We start from the raw sequence: 22503 nt of genomic DNA, 5'->3' as shown, positions 1-22503 counted from the left end.
ATCCCAGGACCCTGGGATCATGACCTGAGCCGAAGGCAGACACTCAACCATCCAAGCCACCCAGGCGCCCCTGAGTTGCACACTTTAAATAGATGCAGTTCATCGTAATTAAGTGACCCTTCAATACAGTTGATTTTTAATCTTTTTGATTTTTTTTTAAGTAGGCTCCACACCCAGCATGGAGCCCAACGTGGGACTTGAACTCAGCACCCTGGGATCAAGACCTGAGTTCAGATCAAGAGTCAGATGCTCAATGGGCTGAGCACCCCCAGGCGCCCCTACAGTTGATTTTTAAATACCAGTGGGTTAAGTAGTCATAATGGCCTCTGTCCTCAGTGGCAAAACCAGAGCGGCATCGGCGGCTGGACTGGACTCTGCGTGATGAGCTCGTGGGAGTCACCAAAGGGGACAGAGGTGTCTGGCAGATTTCCAGAGAAGCCACGTGACCCTTCCCAAGGGGGAGAGAGGCCCAGCTCCTGACACTGCCTCCCCCTTCCTGTTTCCCACAGAGCCCGAGCCCCTCTGTTTCCTTCCCCGTGAACTCCCACACACTGGCTATGAGCCCCCAAGCCGACGCCTGGGGCTGAGCATGGTCCCTGCCGGCTGCCAGGGCTCAAATCCTGGCTCGACCATCTGTGAGCCCCAGGGCTGCTCACTGACCTCTGCGCACTTCCTCTTCTTCATCTGGAAATTGGGGCCCGCGGCACCTGCTCACGGGGCTGTTCCAAGGACGGATGGGTCTCTTTTATCTCGTTTTTGCGAGTTAATGGGCGTGAAGTTCTTAGATTGGTGCCTGGTACACGCTTGTTGGCGTGTGGCCACGGCAGCGAGGACCACGTCCCCCCACACTCAGTGGCCACGGCGCAATTCTGCCCCCCCCCCGGAGGGGGTTTAAACATTTTTTTTTTTTAAACATTTTATTTATTTATTCGACAGAGAGAGAGACACAGCGAGAGAGGGAACACAAGCAGGGGGAGTGGGAGAGAGAGAAGCAGGCTTCCTGCTGAGCGGGGAGCCCGATGCAGGGCTCGATCCCAGGACCCTGAGGTCACAACCTGAGCCAAGGGCAGACGCCCAACCGACTGAGCCACCCAGGCGCTCCGGATTCAAACATTTCAACCATTGCACTTGCTTATCACCCCATCGACGTGTATTAGTTTTATTAAAATTGAAATTTGTTTTAAAATTTCTTCGATGCTGTGTCTTACATTTTCGAAACCTGTATCATGCAGCATAATGCAATTCTGTGAGGGAAAAAAATTAAAAGATACACGCCTAGAAAAAATGCTTAAGAAGAAAACCGCGAGATGTAAAAGTAGTAGTGTCTCTAGATGGTTGGCTCACTGGGGATTTTTCTCTTTTGGGTTTTTCACTTTTTTTTTTTTTCCCCATAAGAAGCCTTTACAATCAGGTCCTAGAAACAATGAATGTCTTTAATACGGTTGGGGGGTCTCTGCTTTCCGGCCGCACTCTCCTTATCCCTGCTGCGGACCACAGATGAGCCCTGGTCCCGGGTGCACCCCACCCCTTATCTTTCCCGACTTTTCCCCGGGGGGGCCGGCCCCAGAGAACTCACTGTTGGGGGGGCCCGCGGGCACCATGGCGGCTCTCTGCTGGGGTCCCCGGGCCTGGCCTCCACCTGCTGGCCCCCCAAGCACCTCCGCACCGGTCAGGGTTCCCTGACTCCCCAGAGCACGTGCCTGAAGGCTGGCCGCCAAGCTCGGCACCCCCAGAACACTTCCTCCGGGCCTCACTGCCCACTGGGCAGATGTTCCCGCACTTCCACAGGACGGGTTGGCTTTTCTGACTGGGAAGTTGGGTGGACCCCGAGGGGAGGGAATCGGTGAGCTCTTCGGCTGATTTGGGGCTAGGGACAGCTGAGCAGGGGCGGGGGCCCTGCTGTAAGACCTGGAGAGCTTCTGGGGCCGAGGGGACTTCCCCACATAGGCCCTGGCTGTCAACAGGGACCCTCCCATAAGGATCAGCAGGACACTCGTGTGATGAAGAAGAAAGAGGGGAGCAGGCACGTCTGGGCTGACTCCTCAGCCCCCAAGGGGCCCTAGAGGAGTGGAGACAGGTGGAGGGCCCAAGCCTGGCCAAGGGTGTGCTGGGCCCGAGCAGTAGGGCATCCAGGATGGGGTCCCCAGCAGAGTCTCCGTCCTAAGTGCCCCCCGAGAAGGTGGTTTAAATCCCAGACCGTCCCCCTTTAGGGGTGCTGCGTGTCCAGTGAGGCTGCTGGGCACGGAGTGCGCGCAGGGAGCGGTGGCTGAGCCCTGCAGTGAGGACACGGGTTTGGCTTCTGCTGTGAGACAGTATGGCACCTGCATCCCAGCGGTGGGCTCCTTGTCCGTTTTCCACCGAAGAGGGAGGCCCGGCCACAGCCACACGGCTTTGCCAGCCCTCACGTGGATGCCGGCTTGCTGGGCGGTGCCTGAGCCCGTCCCTTCTCTCCACGGCCCCTGCTGGGGACAAAGGTGACCTGGCGGGCGGCAGACAGTCACCCTGGCACCATCTCTGGGCCAGGAAAGACACCGGGCCCAGTGTGCTTAAACACCTCTGCTCCGTGGGTATCTTGCCCCAGGTGCTCAGCTGAGGCGTTCCAAGGCAGGTAACCAACTCTCTTGGAGGGCTTTCCCCTTGGATCTCTCAAGCCACCAGACTGACAAAGCCTTGTTACCTCTGAAGCCTCGAAGCACCTGCCTCTCGGTTTTCAAGAGAAAATCGTTAGTAAGAGGTAATTTCAGATGCACCCGGCTGCCTCAGTCGGTGGAGCGCGCGACTCTTGATCTCCACCCCTGTCGGGTGTGGAGATGACTGAAAAAATCTTTGAAAGAAGTAAAGAAATGATTTTGTAGAAAATCTTGAGGGGCGCCTGGGTGGCTCCGTCGGTTAAACGTCTGTCTTCGGCTCAGGTCATGATCCCAGGGTCCTGGGATCGAGCCCCATGTCAGGCTCCCTGCTCTGCGGGGACTCTGCTTCTGCCTTTCCCACACCCCCTGCTCGTGTCCTCTCTCTTTTCTCAACTAAATAAAATCTTTTTAAAAAATCTTGAAAAACACCTGAGTCAAATATTTAAATATATTCTGTTCTTTGTTATTCCAAGAAACCCTCTTGGAATCATCACTTTGGAAATAGTTGGTATTTAATGGAAAGCAAATCAGTTACTGGGCTGAAATGAAATAAGGCGTCAGAGGATGGGTGAGTGGCTCTGGGCCCAGACCCTGAGAACCGCCTCCTAGCCATAGGGGCAGGCCTGCTGGCCCCGTGTCAGCCTGGAGGGCTGTCTGGAAGCCTCAGCCCTCCATCCACAAACGTCAGGGGCTCAGCGCCTCTGCTCTGCTTTAGAAAGAAACTGAGCCATATGGTGAATGGTATGGATCTTGGATGGAAAACACAGAAGGCAGGGAGGGAAGGGAGGCGTGGAAGCCGGGGCCCCAGCTAAGGCTGGAGCCAAGCCCTCAGGTGTTGGTTTTGGTGGTGTTACCTGTCCCTGCAGATTTCCTGATCACAGGTGGTAAGAGCCCATCTGTTACTGGAGCTGGACGGGGCCTCGGGGTACTTAACACAGGGATCCCGGGCCATCTCAACTTTAACATGGAAACTTCTGTTGTATGTGGGAGTGTTGGTTTTAAAAGGCATCCACAAATTCGTTGTGGATTTTCCCCTCAAACGAGAGCTAACTTGTCTTCCCTTCAACGTAGGCGGTATTCGGTGAATTGCTTCTAGAAAAATAGGGCCTAAAAGGCAGTGTGGCTGCCTCCTTGCTTTCTCTCTTAATTCGCTCTGGGGGAAGCCAGCTGCCAGGTTGTGAGGACACAGGCAGCTTCGGCGGCTGCATGAGAGAACCTCTGAGAAGGAGATCCTCCGGACCCAGGCGGGCCTGTGGATCAGGGTTCTCAGCCTTGGCACTATAAACATTGGGGGCTGGATACTTTTTCTACGGGACAGAGGGTGGCTCTCCTGGGCCCTGCAGGGGGCTGAACAGCACTCCTGGCCTCCACTCACTGATGCCAAGAGCACCTATACACACCCCTCAGTGACAATCACAAATGTCCCCGGCGGGACAAAGTCACCCCCCGTTGAAAGCCACCGCAGCCCTGGTCAAGATCATGACTTCCTGCTCCGTGAATCACCCAGAATCATGAGCCAGAAGCACCCAGCTAACCTGCCCCACAGAAACTGCGAGGTAAGATACTATGTATAATACATAAAATATGTAATACATAATCTATACAATATATAGCATATATATAATATATAAAGTTCTTGGGGGTGGTTTATTGTGCCGCCATAAATAACCAACGGACATAGGAGTTTTTCAGAGGAAAAGAAGGGTCTTTACCTTTCTTCGGGTTCTCAGGGGGCCCCTGACCCCAAAAGGTTTAAGGATCCCAGCTCTAGTCCAGCCTCCCCGCCGGTGTAAAAATCCTCTTCACTGCATGCCTTGAGCGCTGGTCAAACTTGGACTGCTCGAATGGTCCCAGTTCTCCTACCTCCTAAGGTCACTCAGCCTGTTGTTAACAAATCTGGCTGTGGCGTACCGAGCCAAAACCTGCTGCCTGAGCTCCGGCCTGGGAGGCTGGCCTGTTTATTCAGGTTTCCTCACCAGCTCCTCAATCCCTGTCAAAACGTAGCTTCTCTGTGCCCTTCTATTCCTCCTCCTCCTCCTCCTCTCTCTCTTCAGACTCTTGTTAACTAGCGAACTAATTCTTGCTACTCGGAAAAGATCAGCTAGCAAAAGAACGTGCGTGCATATCCTGTTTAGCACTCCTGGAAAGAAGAGTGTCAGACCAATCATTTCTGGGAGTGCTCCCTGCTGGGGGAGGTCCCCGCTTGTGTTCAGGGCTGCAATTGCTGGGCCTTTCTCTTCACATCCCCTGAGATCATGGACGTGCGGCAAACAGTTCCTTCCTGCCTGCAGACTTGGGCTGCGGCAACGTTTATGATCTCCTTCGCTGAGTCCGAGGACTCCGGCAGGCATTACTCCCGGACGGCACCTTGAGGGCCCCTTTAGTCTCTGTTGCAATCCAACTGGATACTTCCCCTTTGTCACAGGTCCACCCCCATGACTTCTAAAGCCAGCCGTTGTGGGTCAGAACCACTTGCCAGAAACAAAACAGATGCTTTAGAAAGAGAAACCACAGAGCAGTGAACCTCTTTCCAGAACGCATCCTGCTAAGGAGAATGCAGGATTTTCACTGGCTGAGAGCTCATGCCCGTGCTTATTGGCTCAGGGGGCACAGCACGGCTGGCTCTGCTTGGCTAAAAATGCACGCAGGAAGGGGACTCTCGGAGCAGGGGAGAGAAAGTAATGCAATACCGTGAAAATGTGGGTGTGTGTTTGTAAAAGAAAAACATTTCTAAAGACAAGTAACTTTATATTGAGTGCTAGCGGGATGGCATTATGTACGAATATGCACATATATCTGCTCTCCTACTTAGACAATAGACTAACCAAATTAAAAGCATTTGTCTCCTGAAAAGCCGTAACAATTTATTCTAATGGTAGAACTTTTAGATGCCCTGTTTTTACTTTGGCCACCTTGGATAAACTTGACAGACTCTCAAAAGCAGTTGGTATGCTTGCCTGTCTCTGTCTCTTTTATTTATTTATTTATTTTTAAGATTTTATTATTTGACAGAGAGATAAAGAGCACAAGTAGGCAGAGTGGCAGGCAGAGGGAGAGGGAGAAGCAGATCCCCCTGCCGAGCAGGGAGCCCAACGCGGGACTCGATCCCAGGACCCTGGGATCATGACCTGAGCCGAAGGCAGACGCTTAAGCGACTGAGCCATCCAGGCGCCCCTCTCTGTCTCTTTTAGACTGCGATCCTAGCAGGCAGGACCCATGTTCTGTTTGTATTCCTCAGTTGTCCATGTACAGTTAATGAGTTTGTACACTGCACAAGGATGCCCAGCCAGGGCTGAAATCCAGCCTGCTTCTCTAATCAAGCTCCACAACTTGGGGTTGTGTCTGCCCAGAGGACTGTACTTCTCCTATTTTATCTGACCTATAGGTTTTCCTTATTCCCTAATAGTGCCCTTTGATTTCTCATCTCCTTAACATTGTGGGAACCCGATAAATGTTTGCAGAAAGAGGAAATGAATCAAAAAAATAAAAAATTTAAAAAATTTAAAAATTAAAAAAAAAAGAGGAAATGAATCAATGAAAGAATGAATGGACATACTCTGCTTTCAGGGAGGTGATTTTTTTTTTTTTTGACCAGTCCAACAATCATCCCCCACTTTCCCTGCCCCACTTTTTTCCCTGCTATCCACCCCTTTCCCATTCCTCTACCCCCATCCCGTACTCAGGGTGAATCCTGAGGAGGCTAAGGCAGTGGTACTGAATCTTGGCTATGCATTAGGGATTTTTACAATCCCTATGCCCAGGGCCCAGCCCAGCCCAGTTGAAGCGGACCGTGAGGAGGTGGGCATCAGGCCTCAGTGGTTTTAAAGCTCCCCAGGTGATTCCATGCACACGAGGCAGACACCACTGATCTAAGCCAGTCATGGTGGTCCCATTCCCCTCGCTGACATGCAGGGTAGGACAAAGCATGTGGCCCAATTCTGGCCCATGAGGCTTGAGGGGAGGCTGCCAGGGGCTTTCGGAAAAGAGGTCCTCACTGCGGTGGGCTGGAAGAGGTGGCTCCTTCCCTTGGGCTTTCTGCTGTCCGGGTGTGTAGACGTGGTAACCATCAGTCATGGTGAGAAGAGCTCTCTCATTCTCCAGGACAAGCCGATGTGCTGAGGAAGGCGGGCTGAGGAGACGGGAGGGGCCCAGGTCCCTGGTTATGGCCCCAAACTGCACGACCCCCAGCCTGAAGACACGCCATTTCTTTACCGTTCAAAGTCATTTGAGTGAGGTTGTTTGTTACTTAGAAAGGTACAACTGAGACAGTTAAGAGCTCTCAATATATAAAGGATTTTATTTTATTTTTTTAAAGATTTTATTTATTTATTTGACAGAGACACAGCGAGAGAGAGAACACAAGTAGGGGTAGTGGGAGAGGGAGAAGCAGGCTTCCTGCCGAGCTGGGAGCCCAGTGTGGGGCTCAATCCCAGGACCCTGGGATCATGACCTGAGCCAAACGCAGACACTTAACAACTGAGCCACCCAGGCGCCCCTATATAAAGGACTTTTTTTTTTTTTTTAAGATTTTATTTATTTATTTGACAGAGAGAGAGAGAAAGCACAAGTAGGCAGAGAGGCAGGCAGAGGGAGAGGGAGAAGCAGGCTCTCCACTGAGCAGGGAGCCCGATGTGGGGCTTGATCCCAGGACTCTGGGATCACGACCCGAGCCGAAGGCAGCCGCTCAACCGACTGAGCCACCCAGGCGCCCCTATATAAAGGACTTTAAAAGATTTATTTCATTGGAAGAAAAGTCCAATAAGAGTGCGTGTGTCTATGAGAAAGAATGCGGAAGAGAAAGAGAGAGAGACAGAGGGAGCGATCGTGTGTGTGTGTGTGTGTGTGTGTGTGTGTGTGTGTGTGTGTTTCGCCCCTGAGGAGAGCACAGGTGAGGAGCAATTGAGACACAACATGAAAGCAGAGCGGGGAGGGAATAAAAAGCCAAGAGCTAAGGGCACCCGGCTGGCTCGGTTGGCACGGGACTCTCGATATCGGGGATGTGAGTTCAGGCCCCAAGTTGGGTGTAGAGATTACTTAAAAATAAAATCTTTAGAGGTGCCTGGGTGGTTGCATCGGTTAAGGGTCTGCCTTCGGCTCAGGTCATGATCCTGGGGTCCTGGGTTTGAGCCCCGAGTCGGGTTCCCACCTGGCGGGGGGGTCTGCTTCTCCCTCTCTCTCTGCTTTTCCCCCAGCTCGTGCTCTCTCTCTCAAATAAATAAATAAAATCTTAAAAAAAAAAAAAAGAAAGCCAAGAGCTATATATAGACAAAAACCCATATACACAGTTTGGGAGGAAATTAAGCTTTAAAAGAGGAACTAGAGGGACGCCTGGGTGGCTCAGTTAGTGAAGCTCTGCCTTCGGCTCAGGTCATGATCCCAGGGTCCTGGGATCGAGCCCCACGTCAGGCTCCCTGCTTGGTGGGAAGCCTGCTTCTCCCTCTCCCACTCCCCCTGCTTGTGTTCCCTCTCTCGCTGTGTCTGTCTCTCTGTCGAATAAATAAATAAAATATTTAAAAAAAAAAAAAAGAAGAGGAACTAGAATCATAGACGAAGAAGCTGGAGGAGGCGCTAAACAACATGAGGACGTAAAAATGCTGGTGATCGATACAGTCGCAACATGGTTGCTGAACACATAGGTCCAGGGGGAGGGTTAGAGCCCAGGAGCTAAGGTCGTAGGAGAAAGAACGAGTTCCGGGACCGGGGGTGGGAGCCAGGGAAGGCACCAACAGTTAGTTATTAACACCCACTCTGTGTACTCATGCAGCTGACACCACGAATCCAAGAACACTTGCAACCAACATGCAAGGTTTCCTCTCAAGAAGCCCCTGGAGAGCACTCCATCCTGCACATAAGATGCATGTAGTAAATATTAGTTGGGACACCTGGCCCCAGTGGGTTGAGCACCCAGCGCTTGGTTTTGGCTCAGGTCATGATCTCAGGGTCATGAGATTGAGCCCCAGGTCAGGCTCCCTGCTGGGTGGGGAGTCTGCTTGAGATTCTCTTTCCCCCTGCTCTCTCTCCTCCCCACTCTCTCTCCCTCTAAAATAAATAAATCTTAAATAAATATATATGGGTTGAATCAACCAGAGACAATATATGATCAAGCAGCAAATTGTTGGTTCGAGGCTATTGTGTCTTTGGGATGCAGAGGAAGGGAAATTGGCAGACTCGCTGGAGTGATTCTGGAAAGAACCATGGAACATAGGAGCCCGGTCTTGACATGTACAGAGGATTTACATGGGCAGAGAAAATGGGCAGAGGCTCAATGACATGAATTCTCAATCACGGATTCCTGGCAGTTGCTACAGGCCAAGTAATTCCTATCATTATGATCCAGAGACAAGTACACTATCGAGGCAGTCGAATTTGATGTGTGACTAATTGTTTTTTTTAAAGATTTTATTTATTTGAGGGAGAAAGAATGAGACAGAGAGAGAGCATGAGAGGGGGAGGGTCAGAGGGAGAAGCAGACTCCCTGCTGAGCAGCCTTTGTGAAGCTTGGTCCTCCTTCTGTTGACAGACTGGACCCGCCACTGTCACTCTGGGGCGAGGGACACCAGCTTACTGGCTGTGAGATCCTGGAAAGTTTCCTAAACTCCTGGAATATCAGTAAAATGAGGGATAATCATGGTGCTTCTCTCAACAGGTTGTGAGATTAAGGGAGAAAATTGCAGGTAGTGTTACCTAGTGACTAATATGTTGTGGGTATTCTGTAAATGTTAACTACAAGCTATCATATAAATGCAAAATAACCACTACCATGAGCATGCAGGTAGTCTAAGGCTTAAAATCGAAGGAAAAAAAATAACCAATAATTACCAAATAATCACCAAATAACCAAAGCGAGCTGCTATTAACATTTTGGCACATTTCCTTCTGGTCTGTTTTCTAGCTAAAATGTTTTGGTTGTAACCCTACAGTAAGGATAATTTTGCATCCTACTCTTCTGAAAGAAATTAAAATAAATAAAATCTTAAGAAAAAAACTAACCCAAAGGTTTTCAATTGAGACAAAACCCCAAAAGTCTGAAAATACGGTTTTTCTTCTAACAGGTTTATTGAGATATAATTCATATACCATGCATGTCACCTATTTAAAATGTACAGTTCAGGGGTGCCTGGGTGGCTCAGTCGGTTAAGTGTCTGCCTTCGGCTCAGGTCGTGATCCCAGGGTCCTGGGATCAAGCCCCGCATCGGGCTCCCTGCTCAGCAGGAAGCCTGCTTCTCCCTCTAGCACTCCCCCTGCTTGTGTTCCCTCTCTCGCTATTTCTCTGTCAAATAAATAAAATAAAATCTTTTAAAATAAATAAATAAAATGTACAATTCAATGGCTTTAGTAGAGTTGTGCAAACATCACTGCAGTCAGGCAATTTTAGAACATTTTCATCCCTCCCAAAAGAAACCTTGTACTCTTCAGCAATCCCACACACCCGCCACACCCCAGCCAACCGATGGTCTACTTTCTGTCTCTATTTGCTTATTCTGGACATTTCTTATAAATGGAATCATACAATATGTGGTCTTTTGTGACTGGCTTCTTTCACTTAGCATGTTTTCAAGGTTATCTCTGTTGTAGTATGTATTAGTACTTAATTTCTGAAGAATATTCTGTTATGTGGACATCGCTTTTTATTATTTTTTTAAGGTTTTATTTATTTATTTGACAGAGGGGGGTGGATATCACAAGTAAGCCCACAGGCAGGCAGAGGGAGAGGGAGAAGCAGGCTCCCCGCTGAGCAGGGAGCCCGATGCAGGGCTCGATCCCAGGACCCTGAGATCATGACCTGAGCTAAAGGCAGATGCTTAACCAACTGAGCCACCCAGGAGTCCCTGGACATTGCTTTTTAAGAAATAGCTCCTTTTAGGGGCACCTGGGTGGCTCAGTCCGTTGGGCGTCCAACTCTTGGTTTTGGTCAGGGTTGTGAGATCAAGCCCTACATCGGGCTCCACACTAAGTGCAGAGTCTGCTTGAGATCCTCTCTCTCCCTCTGCCCCCTCCCGTTCATGCTCACTCTCTCTAAAATAAATAAATCTAAAATAAATCTTTTTTTTTTAAAGATTTTATTTATTTATTTGACAGAGAGAGACACAGTGAGAGAGGGAAACACAGCAGGGGCAGAGGGAGAGGGAGAAGCAGGCTTCCCGCGGAGCAAGGAGCCTGATGTGGGGCTCGATCCCAGGACCCTGGGATCATGACCCGAGCCAAAGGCAGACGCTTAACCGACTGAGCCACCCAGGTGCCCCCATTTTAGCCATTTTTACAAAAGACTTTAAGTCATCTCTACACCGAACATGGGGCTTGAACTTACAACCCGCGAGGCCACGAGTTGCACATCCCACTGACTGAGCCAGCGGATGCCCCCATTTTAAGCATTTTTAAGGGTGGTTTTGGGTGGCATTATGTACATTCGCACTGCTGTGCAGCCATGACCGCCATCCGTCTCCAGAACTGCTCCGTCGTTCTAAACTGAGACTCAGCACCCACTACACACTGACTTCCCCAGGACCCCTGTTCTATTTTCTGTCTCCATGAATGCGACCACTCTATGTACCTCATACAAGTGAAATCCTTACAATATTTGTCTTTTTGTAACTGGCTTATTTTATTCAGCATAATGTCTTCAAAGTTCATCCACGTATGGGTGCATATTTCAGAGAATTCCCCTCCCCCCTCCTTTTTTTTTTGAGAGTGAGGGAGCACGAGAGTGGTGGGGGTAGGGGGAGGGAGAGAGAGAATCTCAAGCAGGCTCCACGCTCAGCACGAAGCCTGACACAGGGCTCGATCTCACAACACAGATCACAATCTGAGCCGAGACCAAGAGTCAGATGCTTAACCAACTGAGCCACCCAGGTGCCCCTCTTATATGTCATTTTAAATTGGAATACACAATTAGGGCCTGTGATGGATGTGTTATTGTCATACCACAGAGGGAGAAACTGAGGCAGGGAGAGGGGGCCAGGTTCCTGATTCTCTCACCTGGTCGATGTTGTCTTTGAACAAGTTTCCAGGTTGTTGGGAGAATCGAGTAAGCCAATGACTTAAACTCTCTCTCATAAATATCCAATAAAGAACCTCACTGAAGAGAATAGTTTAGTGCCCTGTTTGCGTTCCCACAGTTAATACATGGTCGATATGGGGCTGGGAGACAGCTTCAGGCTTCAGAGTGTGAGAAGTCTCACATTTAGGGTTTTTGTTTAAAATGCAGATTATCAACTATCTATTAGAAAACCTGAAAGACTCCACCCCAAAATGCTTCAATTGATAAATTCAGCAAAGTCACAGGATAAAAAATCAATGTGCAGAAATCTGTTGCATTTCTGGACACTAACAAAGAAGCAGCATAAAGAGAAAGTAAGAAAACAATCCCATTTACAAACGCACCAAAAATAATAAAACACCTAGGAATAAACCTAACCAAAGAGGTGAAAGACCTGTGCTCTGAAAACTATAGAACACTGATGAAAGAAATTGAAGATGACACAAAGCAACGGAAAGACATCCCATGCTCATGGATTGGAAGAACAAATATTGTTAAAATGTCTCTACTACCCAAAGCAATCCACACATTAATGCAATCCCTATCAGAATACCAGAGTATTTTTCACAGAAATAGAAGAAACAATCCTAAAATTTGTTTGGAACCACAAAAGACCCCAAAGAGTGAAAGCAATCTTGGAAAAGCAAAGCTGGAGGCATCACGATTCCGGACTTCATGTTATATTACAGAGCTGTCATCATCAAGACAGCACGGTGCTGGCACAGAAACAGACACATAGATCAATGGAACAGAACAGAAAACCCAGAAATGAACCCACAACTCTATGGTCAACTAATCTTCGACAAAGCAGAAAAGAACATCCAGTGGGGAAAAGACAGTCTCTTCAGTAAATGGTGTTGAGAAAACTGGGCAGCAACGTGCAGAAGAATGAGTCTGGACCACTTTCTTACACCATACTCAAAATGGATTCAAGACTTAAATGTGAGACCTGAAACCATAAAACTCCTAGAAGAGAACACATGGAGGAATGTCTCTGATGTGGACCATAGCAACTTCTTTCTAGATATGTCTCCTGAGGCAAGGGAAATAAAAGCAAAATAAACTGGGGCGCCTGGGTGGCTCAGTCGGTTAAGCGTCTGCCTTTGGCTCGGGTCATGATCCCTGGATCCTGGGATCGAGCCCCATATCCGGCTCCCTGCTCGGTGGAGAGCCTGCTTCTCCCTCTCTCTCTGCCTGCTGCTCTGCCTACTTGTGCTTTCTCTCTCTGTGTCAAATAAATAAATAAAATCTTTATAAAAAAAAAAAAGCAAAATAAACTATTGGGACTTCATCAAAATAAAAAGCTTCTGCACAGCAAAGGAAATAACCAACAAAACTAAAAGACAACCTACTAAATGGGAGAAGAGATTTGCAAATAACATATCTATTAAAGGGCTAGTAACCAAAATATATAAAGAACTCACACAACTCAACACCCCAAACCCAAATAATCCTATTAAAATGCGCAGAAGACATTAACAGACATTTCTCCAAAGATGGTCAACAGACACATGAAAACATGCTCAATATCATTCACCATCAGGGAAATGCAAATCAAAACCACAATGAGATATCACCCTACACCTGTCAGAATGGCTAAAATCAACAACAGGTGTTGGCGAGGATGTGGAGAAAGGGGAACCCTCGTGCACTGTTGCTGGGAATGCAAGCTGGTGCAGCCACTCTGGAAAACGGTATGGAGGTTCCTCAAAAAGTTAAAATAGAGGGAAAAAAAAAGTTAAAATAGAACTAGCCTGCAATCCAGTAATTGCACTCCTGGGTATTTACCCAAAGAATACAAGAACACTAATTCAAAGGGACACATGCACCCCAATATTTACAGCAGCATCTACAATAGCCAAGATATGGAAGCAGCCCACATAATATATCCATTCCCATGTGTGATACATATACACGATGGATTATTATTCAGCCATAACAAAGAATGAAATCTTGCCATTTGCAACAACATAGATGGACCTAGAGCGTATTATGCTAAGTGAAATAGGTCAGTCAGAGAAAGACAAATACCATATGATTTCACTCATATGTGGACTTTAAGAAACAAAACAAACAAAGGAAAAAAGAAAAAAAAGACAAACGAAGAAACAGATTCTTAACTCTAGAGAACACACTGATGGTCACCACAGGGGAGGTTGATGGGAGGATGGGAGAAACAGGTGATGGGGATGAAGGAGGGCACCTGTCCTGATGAGCACCGGATGATGTATGGAAGTGCTGAATCACTCTCTTGTACACCTGAAACTAATATTACACGGTGCTAACTATACTGGAATTTTTAAAAAAAATAATAAAGTTTAAAAAAACAACAAAAAATAAAAGGCAGATTATCAGAAGAAGAGCCTAAAATTACTTAAACAGCAGACCTGCTGTTATGTGTGAAATCTGCGTTCAGATAAAAGCTGGTCTGCTTTGGCCTAATGATACTTTGACCATGGGCTACTTTGCCACACTTGACTTACCCCAGTCCTCTATTCTTCCATTCTCAGAGTTGACCTTTTCTGGAACTCTCCATATTGGTATGACTTACCCCCACCTGCTGACAGCAGCAGGGATGAGTTGTTTTCGGCTCCTTAGAAGGTAGATCAGGATGTGTCTAGAAGGCACAGGAGGGGTTAAATTAGTGAAGCAAGGGTTACTTTGTAAAACTGAAGTTTCCACCACACTGTTCCCCTTCCTACCTCAGCAAGTGGCACCTAGTTTCCAAGACAGAAGCTGGTGGCACCAGGGAGACCCCCTATTGCAAAGTGGTGGCAGCAATAGCTAACATTTGAGCCCAATTGTGTGAGCAACTATTTTTTTTTTAAGTTTTTTTTTTAAATTTATTTATTTGACAAACAGAGAGAGACAGCGAGAAAGGGAACACAAGCAGGGGGAGTGGGAGAGGGAGAAGTAGGCTTCCCGCAGAGCAGGGAGCCCGATGCGGGTCTCATCCCAGGACCCTGGGATCATGAACTGAGCGGAAGGAAGGCAGACGCTTAACGACTGAGCCACCCAGGCGCCCCATGTGAGCAGCTATTACAAAACCTGTACATCTACCAACTCATCGCATCCTCAAAATCCTCTGTGATTATTTGCACTTTCCACGTGAGAATGTGAGGCACAGAGATTTAAGAAACAAACCTGAGAGGGGCCTTGGGTGGCCCAGTAAGTTAAGCGCCCCGACTCTCTCTCCTTTTCTGATCAGGCGGTGATCTCCTGGTGGTGAGATCGAGCCCCTAAACCCGCCCCACACTGGGCTTCTCGCTCAGCGCAGAGTCTGCTTGAGATTCTTTCTCCCTCTGCCCCTCCCGCTGGTGCTCTCTCTCTAAAATAAATAAACCTTTTAAAAAAAGGAGAAACAAACCTGCATTATAGATTATACAATGGCAGCCAGAACCGCAACCAGGCCTTAGGGCCGTAGAGCGCGCCCTCCGACAGGTGCAGACGTCTCTCCCTTCTTTGGCCTGCCTGCCCCGAGGAGCTTCCCCGCCACCAACCATACGTGTTTCCAGGGCCCATGGCACCGCAATCCACTGCCCACATTTTTGTTCTGGAGATGCAAGCAGGCCACCCTGTTATTCAGAACCCGCCTTCTGCCTCGCGCTCAGCAAGTCCCAGTGCTGAGCCCGGCCTCGGCTGCCTGCCCCGTCCGCGCTTCCAGTCCCTGGAATTCACCTGTGTTGTCCTGTCCTTGCCTCACTCTCCCCCCGACCCCCTAAATTCCCGGACAGGAAGGCTCGGGGCTCACTAACGTCTATTACATGAACTGCTGACAGCCACGGCGGCTTTATCACGGGACAGGGCCATCTCTCCCGCAGCGGGACGAGCTGTCATCGCTGTTCCCGGAACACCTGGGGCAGGGGACCCGCCGCCCCGCCGCTGACTCCGGTCGCCTGGCCGGCAGTGCCCCCGTCCCGCCGTCGCAGCCGCAGCCGCAGCCGCAGCGCCGGCGGCGAGCCCCGGACGGCAGGCGGGCCTCGGCCGCTCCCCGCGCGCTCCGGCGCCGGGCCTGGCGGCGCGGCCTCCTCCGCCTCGCTCCGGCCCGTGGCCGGCCGGAGGCCGGGGCGGGGGGAACGGCGCCGGGCCCGCTCGGCCGCACCCCTACCCGGCGGCCGCGGGCGGAGCCGGCCCGCCTCAGCCGGCCGCGGCGGGAGCGGAGCCGCGCCGCGGGCAGCGAGCTCCGCATTCGAACCTCCCTCGCAAAGACAGTCTCCGCCCCACAATGCACCGCGGCGGGCAGCCTTTGAAAAAGCGGCGCGGCTCGTTCAAGATGGCGGAGCTCGACCAGTTGCCTGACGAGAGTGAGTAGCACCTCAAAGCGCCCCCCGCCTGCCGCCGGCCGCCCGCCCCCGGGCTGCGCCGGCCGGGACGGGCAGCCGTGCTCTCCGCCGGGCGAGCGGGCCGGCTGCCAGCCCCGCCGCGCTCCCACGGTGCTCCCACTCCGGGGTTGCCGCCGCGTCGCCGCCTTTGTTATGGTGTCTGTGTGTTGGTTTCTGGGGTGGTGTGAGCGCCGGGGCCGGAAACCGAAAGCCCGGGGGCCCGGCGCGCGCCCGGCGGAGGCGGGGGCCGCTGTCCCGGCCCGACTCGGGCCCCCGGCCGGGTGGGGGAGGAGCGGCCCCGGGACCGCGGGGGCCGTACGCGCCGCCTGCCCCGCTCGCCCGGCGCCGAGGGACGCCAGGCGGGGTTATGTAACCCGCCCGGCCGGGGCCGCGCGGGGCGGGGGCCGGGGAGGGGCTGCCCGGGCCCGGCGTCGCGTCCTGTCGCGGCTCCTGCCTCTGCAGACGCTCGGGATCCCCGCTGTCCTCCCCCCACCCCCCCTCCGGTGTGTCCACCCCTGGAAGTGTTTCCGTGTCAAAGGGCTGGCCCCTTCTCCTGGGACCACAGGTGGCTGTGGACCTTTCCGGGGGAATCCAGGCTGGGCGCCCCAGTGTGCAGGTAGCCCCTAGCCCGCAGACTTCCTGGTGTGCGTTGGTGCCTTCAGAATCATGGGGGTACCTTTCTGCATGGCTGAGAGCATCGCAGCATGCACACACAGTGCCCTGCCTGACACCCACCCCTGCGATCGCCTGCCTTGACGGTGTTTGCTCACCCTGCCGCCTCTGACCTGCACACTCACCCGTGTTTAGTAAGTGCAAGCACCAATTCCGTAGTTTAAGCACGACAGGGCGGAATTTTGTAATTTACAGTGTTGTATGAAGTATGGAAGAAGGCAGGTATTTGAGTTAATTACAGAAGGGTCCTGATCCACACTCACTATTCGGTTTATGTGTGCCTATCGTTTGTGAGAGTCTTAGTGTAACAAAAACAAAAGTCTCAATCACCGCGAAATCCAACTGTGCAAGCTGGAGGCAAATAGACACTTTTAAAATGAGAGCTACATACAGCCAACTCTGTTTTCTTTGTGGGGTCATGTATCCTTAATGTGTTACAAAGTGGAAAGTTCAAGTTACCAAACTGGTGAAAAGAGTTTGTGTTTTAATTTTGTTCTAGACCAGAGCGAGGTTCCAGTAGAATTTTCTGGTTGATGGAAATACTCGATTTTGTAATGTCCAGGAGGGTAGCCACGAGGCACCCGGGGCTATGGAACTCTCCAGATGTGGCTAGAGTGACGGAAGAACAGAATTTTAAATTTTATTTTCATTAGTTGAAATTTACGGGATCACAGGTGGCTAGTGGCTACTGCATTGGACTGGGCACATCCTTGGACCATCCATGAGTTTTGTTGTTTCTTGTTTGGAGAACACAGTTGTGATTTCAGATGCCCCCAAATAAGGGTGGGCCTACTAAACACAACATGCTTGTCATCTGAAAATCTGTGCTATCTTTAGAATTAAGATGTTTTATCGCAGCTTAGAAGTCACACCCACTAGACCTGTTATTTTGATTACTGTGGTCATTCTGTTGAGATGACAGGCGTTTTAAGTGGCTTTCTTTTAACTGTCATTTGGAATATTTGCTTGTCATTGTTAAACATTTATTGAAGACTTACTTTGGTTCTTTGTAGAGACTTGGGACTCACGGTAGGGTGCAAATTCCAGCTACACTCTCAAACTATATAACTGACATTTATATTACTTTGTGACATCTGTGGTCCATTGGGGTGTATATGGGCATACACCTGTGTTTGTGTGGTGTAGGTCTTGTTTAGCTAGACCACAACTTGTTGAAAGCAGGAATTGCCTTACCTCGTTGGTCACACAGAGCTACATATTGGGTATATATAAAAACTTGATTTATATGGAATCGAAGGTAGGATAAGAGGCATTCCTTATGAACCTGGAGCAGAGTCTTGGAAAGGAAAAGTGATTTCAGTTTGGTACTGGAAATAGCTGTATGTTCCTCTGTCAATTTTAGTCAAAGGGGCTATCTCATGCATTAGCCAATAGCCGGTATAACATTATCAATGATAAAAGTTACCATCTGAGTACTTACTGTGAACCAGATGCTGTGCAAAGCGTATGATACGCATTTGCTCACTGAGTGCTCATTTCAGTCGACTAAGTACTCTTACAAGCTGGATTGTGTGTATGAGGAATCGGAGGCTCTCTTCTGCCCAGGCCTTTCCTCTGAACTCCCAGACTCAGTATCCCTTGCCTGTTTCACATCTCCTCTTAGATGCCTCAGCAGCCCCTCAGACTTCACAGGTTCAAGACCTACGTCATAATCCAGTGGTTCCTGTCTTAATGAACGGCTCCACTGTGCGTTGATTGAAACCTGAAGGCTAGCTTTGGCCCTTCCCTGTCTTCCATTGTCCCATATTGAAGCCTTTACTACATCTTGTAACTTTTACCTTCTCCATGTCTCGATCTGCCTACTTCTCACCATCTCCTGCCCCAGCCAGGGTGACGCTCCTGTGCACCAGTCACCATTAACCCATGGCCCGCCCCCACCCCCCAGCCTACATTCGGCCTGAGCCGTCCTTCCAGAATGTGTACATGTTATCCTGCTGCTTGGAACAGTTTAGTAGCCACAAGAGCCTTTGGACTCTGGCCACACTCCACCTCTCCGGCTTCAGTTTGTACCACTCTTCCTCTCATCCTGTCCCTTTGGGCTAAATTTGGCCTTTTTGATTCCCTGTACTCCCCAGGCTTTCTTCTTCTTCTTTTTTTTTTTTGCAAGGCCTTTGCACATGCTGCTCTCATTATCTGGAGTGCGCTTCCTTCCCCTCACTTGCAGTTGACAGCTACTTACCCTTCAGATCCCATTTTAAGCTTCTTTAGAAAGTTATTTTCCGTCCGTGACAAAGATTACATCTTCTTATTAAATCTTCTCCTACCACCATGGAACTCCTTGGTGGCACCTGTCACAGTTGCAGCTTTACATTTGTTCGCGTGATTGGCTAGAAGCCTCCTGGAGAAAATACCATTTCTGTTTTGCTTCATGCTTGCATTTCTTGTTCCATGCATAACACCTGGCTCGCTTCTCTGACCCTTTTCCGTGGCCCTCTTCGTTTGCTAGCTACTCCCTAAGCACAGTGCCCTTTCTCCCTGTTCCTTGAATGTTCTAACTGTTCTATCTCAGGTTTTGTTTTTTTACCTGTTAATTCTTCTGCCCAGACTCGTTGCTTTGACCTCCTGCTCCCTCAAGACTAGTCCTTTTTAGATGTTACCTCCTCAGAGAAGCCTTCCCTCACTCCCCTGTGTAAAATAACCACTCCCCCCACTGAGATCCCCTCATTTTTTTCCTTTATGACAACTGCCATGCATCATTGTCATTTCATGTACTTGTTTCTTGTGTGTCTCCTCCCACTGGAGTGTAAACTCTCAGAGAGCAGAGGCCTTTGTCTCTCTTGGCCTTCAGGTAATCCCAGCCCCTAGAATAGTGCAGTGGCAGGCGTTCAGTGGAGATTTTGTTGTTGATTGATCAAAGTAATGGTAGCAATAAGCATGATCTAAAAGTTAGCCATGTGCTATGTGTATTGTTCTCCAAGCACTTTAACATATGGTAACTTGTCTAATCCCCATTTTACAGATGAAGAATCAGCAGCACAGAGAAGTGAAGTAAATTTCTTAAGTAACTCAGCAAAAAGTGGCCGAACCGGGATTCAAACACAGCTAGTCTCCATGTGTGCTTTTGACCGCTATGCTATACAGCCTCTCAGAGAAAGGGTTAAAAGTGGTGGGTCAAAATCCCCAGGACAGAGTCTGGCCTTCATGGAGCAGGAATGGAGATCCTTGCGGCTCACACCTCTTCCTTCAGATCTCTGCTCAAATATCACCTTCAGAGAAACTACTCATGAGCACCTCTTAGAAAAATAGTCTTCCCTCTCCCAACCCCGGCCTACATTCCTGTTATCCTGCTTTACCCGCGCCCCCCCCACCCCCCCACCCCCCCGTGCCCCATAATCACTTGATGTGTGCATTTGTTTGTCTCCCTTCCCTAGAATGTAAACTCCATGGGTGTGGGGACTTTGGCTCTTTTGCATGCTGTTGTCTCCCCCGTGCCTACAGCAGGGACTGGGGGTGCGGTCGGCATTCCACATATTCACTGGCTGAGTGGATGCTACCACTTTTTCTAAAGTGAGCCGTATTTCTCTGGTAACTACGTGGCCATGTGCCCTGTCCACTAGCTGCTTCCCAGTTGTGTTCTATGTGAGGCCTTTTAGCTAGACTTTATGGCCTCTCTCCTCACTTCACCCCCACAGTTCTACTTCCACTGGTCATTAAACCACTGTGCCATTTGGAGACTGGTCAGATGTCCTGTTACCCAGTCTCCCACATCTATGCAAGAGTAGAGTGAGAGCAAGGGTGGCTTTGGTGTTGATGGCTTGTCTGTTCTATAAGCATCTTGTCCTGCCCTGCAGAGGAAAAGTCAGCTGAAGTTTAGGGATCGGAATGGTATAAAAATATTTCATAGCCAGAACCGCAGTACATTTTCGTTTCTCCTTTAAAGTCTGTTGTCCATTTGTAGGAGTTGTAAATCATGGCTGCTTTTGTTGAACACCAAGGAGAACTAATCTGTCTTCTCTGATTTTTTACCTGGTTCATATTCTTCTTTCTTACTTTATCTCCTGGAATCATCATTTATTTATATTTGTGTTTTTATGAAATGCCATGATGGATTGGCTCCTTAGAGTTATTTGCACACATTTTGAACTTGCCATTTAAAAATCTGTCTTTTCTCAGTGCAGGTAAATGACCAGCCTTTCAGATAACAACTACTGCCTGATCTTAGATTATATTCTGTCAAAAATAAATGGATGTCACAGTAACTGAGATGAGAACTAGATGGTTCTAAAATAAAGCAAATTACTTTATTTATTTATTTTAAAGATTTTATTTATTTATTTGACACAGAGAGACACAGCAAGAGAGGGAACACAAGCAGGGGGAGTGGGAGAGGGAGAAGCAGGCTTCCCGAGGAGCAGGGAGCCCGACTTGGGGCTCGATCCTAGGACACTGGGATATGACCTGAGCCAAAGACAGACGCTTAATGACTGAGCCACCCAGGTGCCCCTAAAATAAAGCAAATTTAAAAAATGAGGAATGATACGTAATAATTTGACTATAATAAAAGAAAAAAGTGTTCTAAACTGTTTGGTTTTTTTTCTAAGTTAAAGAGGGAGATTTCACTCAGGTAGAAATCTGTGAATAATTTCTATTTTGAAGCGTAGAAAGGATTTTTTTTTCTGTTAATTTTTGTTGTTGTTGAGCTATAATTGACATTTAACATTGTATTCGTTTTAGGTGTACAGCATAATGATTTGATGTGTGTGAAATGATTGCCTCACCTGGGTTAGTTAACACCCATCACCACACATGGTTACAATTTTTTTTCCTATGGTGAGCACTTTTAAGATCTACTTTCTTAGCACCTTTCATGTATACAATACGGTATTGTTAACTGTGGTCTCTGTGCTCTGTGGCACATCTCCGGGATTTATTTATCTTGTAACTGGAAGTTTGTACCTTTTCACTGCTTTTACCCATTTTGTCCACGCCCCCAGCCTCCACCTCTGGCAACACCAGTCCATTCTCTGTATCTAGGAGTTCAGGTTTTGGGTTTTTGTTTTTGTTTTAAGATGCCACATGTAAATGAGAGACATCATCCTTGATTATTTTTCAAATGACTTGGACTTCTTTGTAATATACATTTTCAATTCTGAGATTTTCAATTTAGTGCTCTCCCTGTCTCATAAAAATGTATTTTCCTGTATTTTCTCCTGCTTCCCCTCACCCCTAGATCCCATCCTTTATTCACACCAGAGCCTGTAGCCCAGTGTGTCTTCAGAGTGGGCCTGAGGGCTACCTGCAATGGAACCCCCGAGGACCTTTATTAATAATACAGCTTCTGCATGCGTGAGGTGCTTCCTGGTTATTCTAATATACACTAAGGCTTGTTTTAGGCAGTGAACCCCTTCATCGGTATGCTAGCCCCTCTGGCTCTTCTGAACTCCCTTTTCCAGCTTGGGTCTTGAAGGGTTGCACACATCTGCATTCTAGACTTTCCGAGGCACTTTGTTGCCTGATACCCACAGCGCCCCTGGATGATTTTCACTTTCTCTTCTCTCTGCTCTATTACTGCTTCCGACCTTTGCTTCAGTAAACATCAGTCCCTGTCTCTTTTCCTTCTCCAGCACCCGAATACTTCTGGATGTGGATGCAAAATCTCTCTGTGCCTACTCTCCCCCTTCCCTCTCTTGGAGAGGCCTCTGGTTCTCGCTTCAACAGGACTCCCGGGTCTCTCTCTCCAGCTCTTCCTTACCTTATGGGACCTCTGGCCGATAGCTTGAACGGCCCTCTGGTTATCTCTGATTGCACATCCCACCGTCACTTCAGCCTCAGCACCACTAAAACCAGACAGGTCACTCTCACCTGGTAGCCAAGTTCTTTT

At 49.0% G+C, this 22503-nt stretch overlaps 1 protein-coding gene across 3 annotated transcripts in view; it reads left to right on the top strand.

Annotated features, from left to right (window-relative positions):
- The first annotated feature begins 15850 nt into the window (after positions 1-15850).
- LIN9 (lin-9 DREAM MuvB core complex component) overlaps positions 15851-22503 on the top strand; it is a 70795-nt gene continuing 64142 nt past the window's right edge. For 2 of the 3 annotated variants that reach the window (XM_081824420.1, XM_081824419.1), the window contains exon 1: positions 15881-15971. In XM_081824420.1, coding sequence (XP_081680546.1) covers positions 15893-15971 — 79 coding nt within the window. In that variant the 5' untranslated portion in view covers positions 15881-15892. Of the gene's footprint in view, positions 15972-21356; positions 21453-22503 lie in introns of all 3 variants that reach the window. The other variant, XM_081824421.1, reaches the window with a different exon arrangement.

This window comes from Leptonychotes weddellii, chromosome 6 (assembly GCF_054177405.1).
Source record: "Leptonychotes weddellii isolate Sample4059 chromosome 6, ASM5417740v2, whole genome shotgun sequence".
In the NCBI taxonomy this organism is placed as follows: domain Eukaryota; kingdom Metazoa; phylum Chordata; class Mammalia; order Carnivora; family Phocidae; genus Leptonychotes; species Leptonychotes weddellii.
The sequence above is the reverse complement of the archived record's forward strand: the minus strand, read 5'-3'. Positions and strand labels throughout refer to the sequence as shown.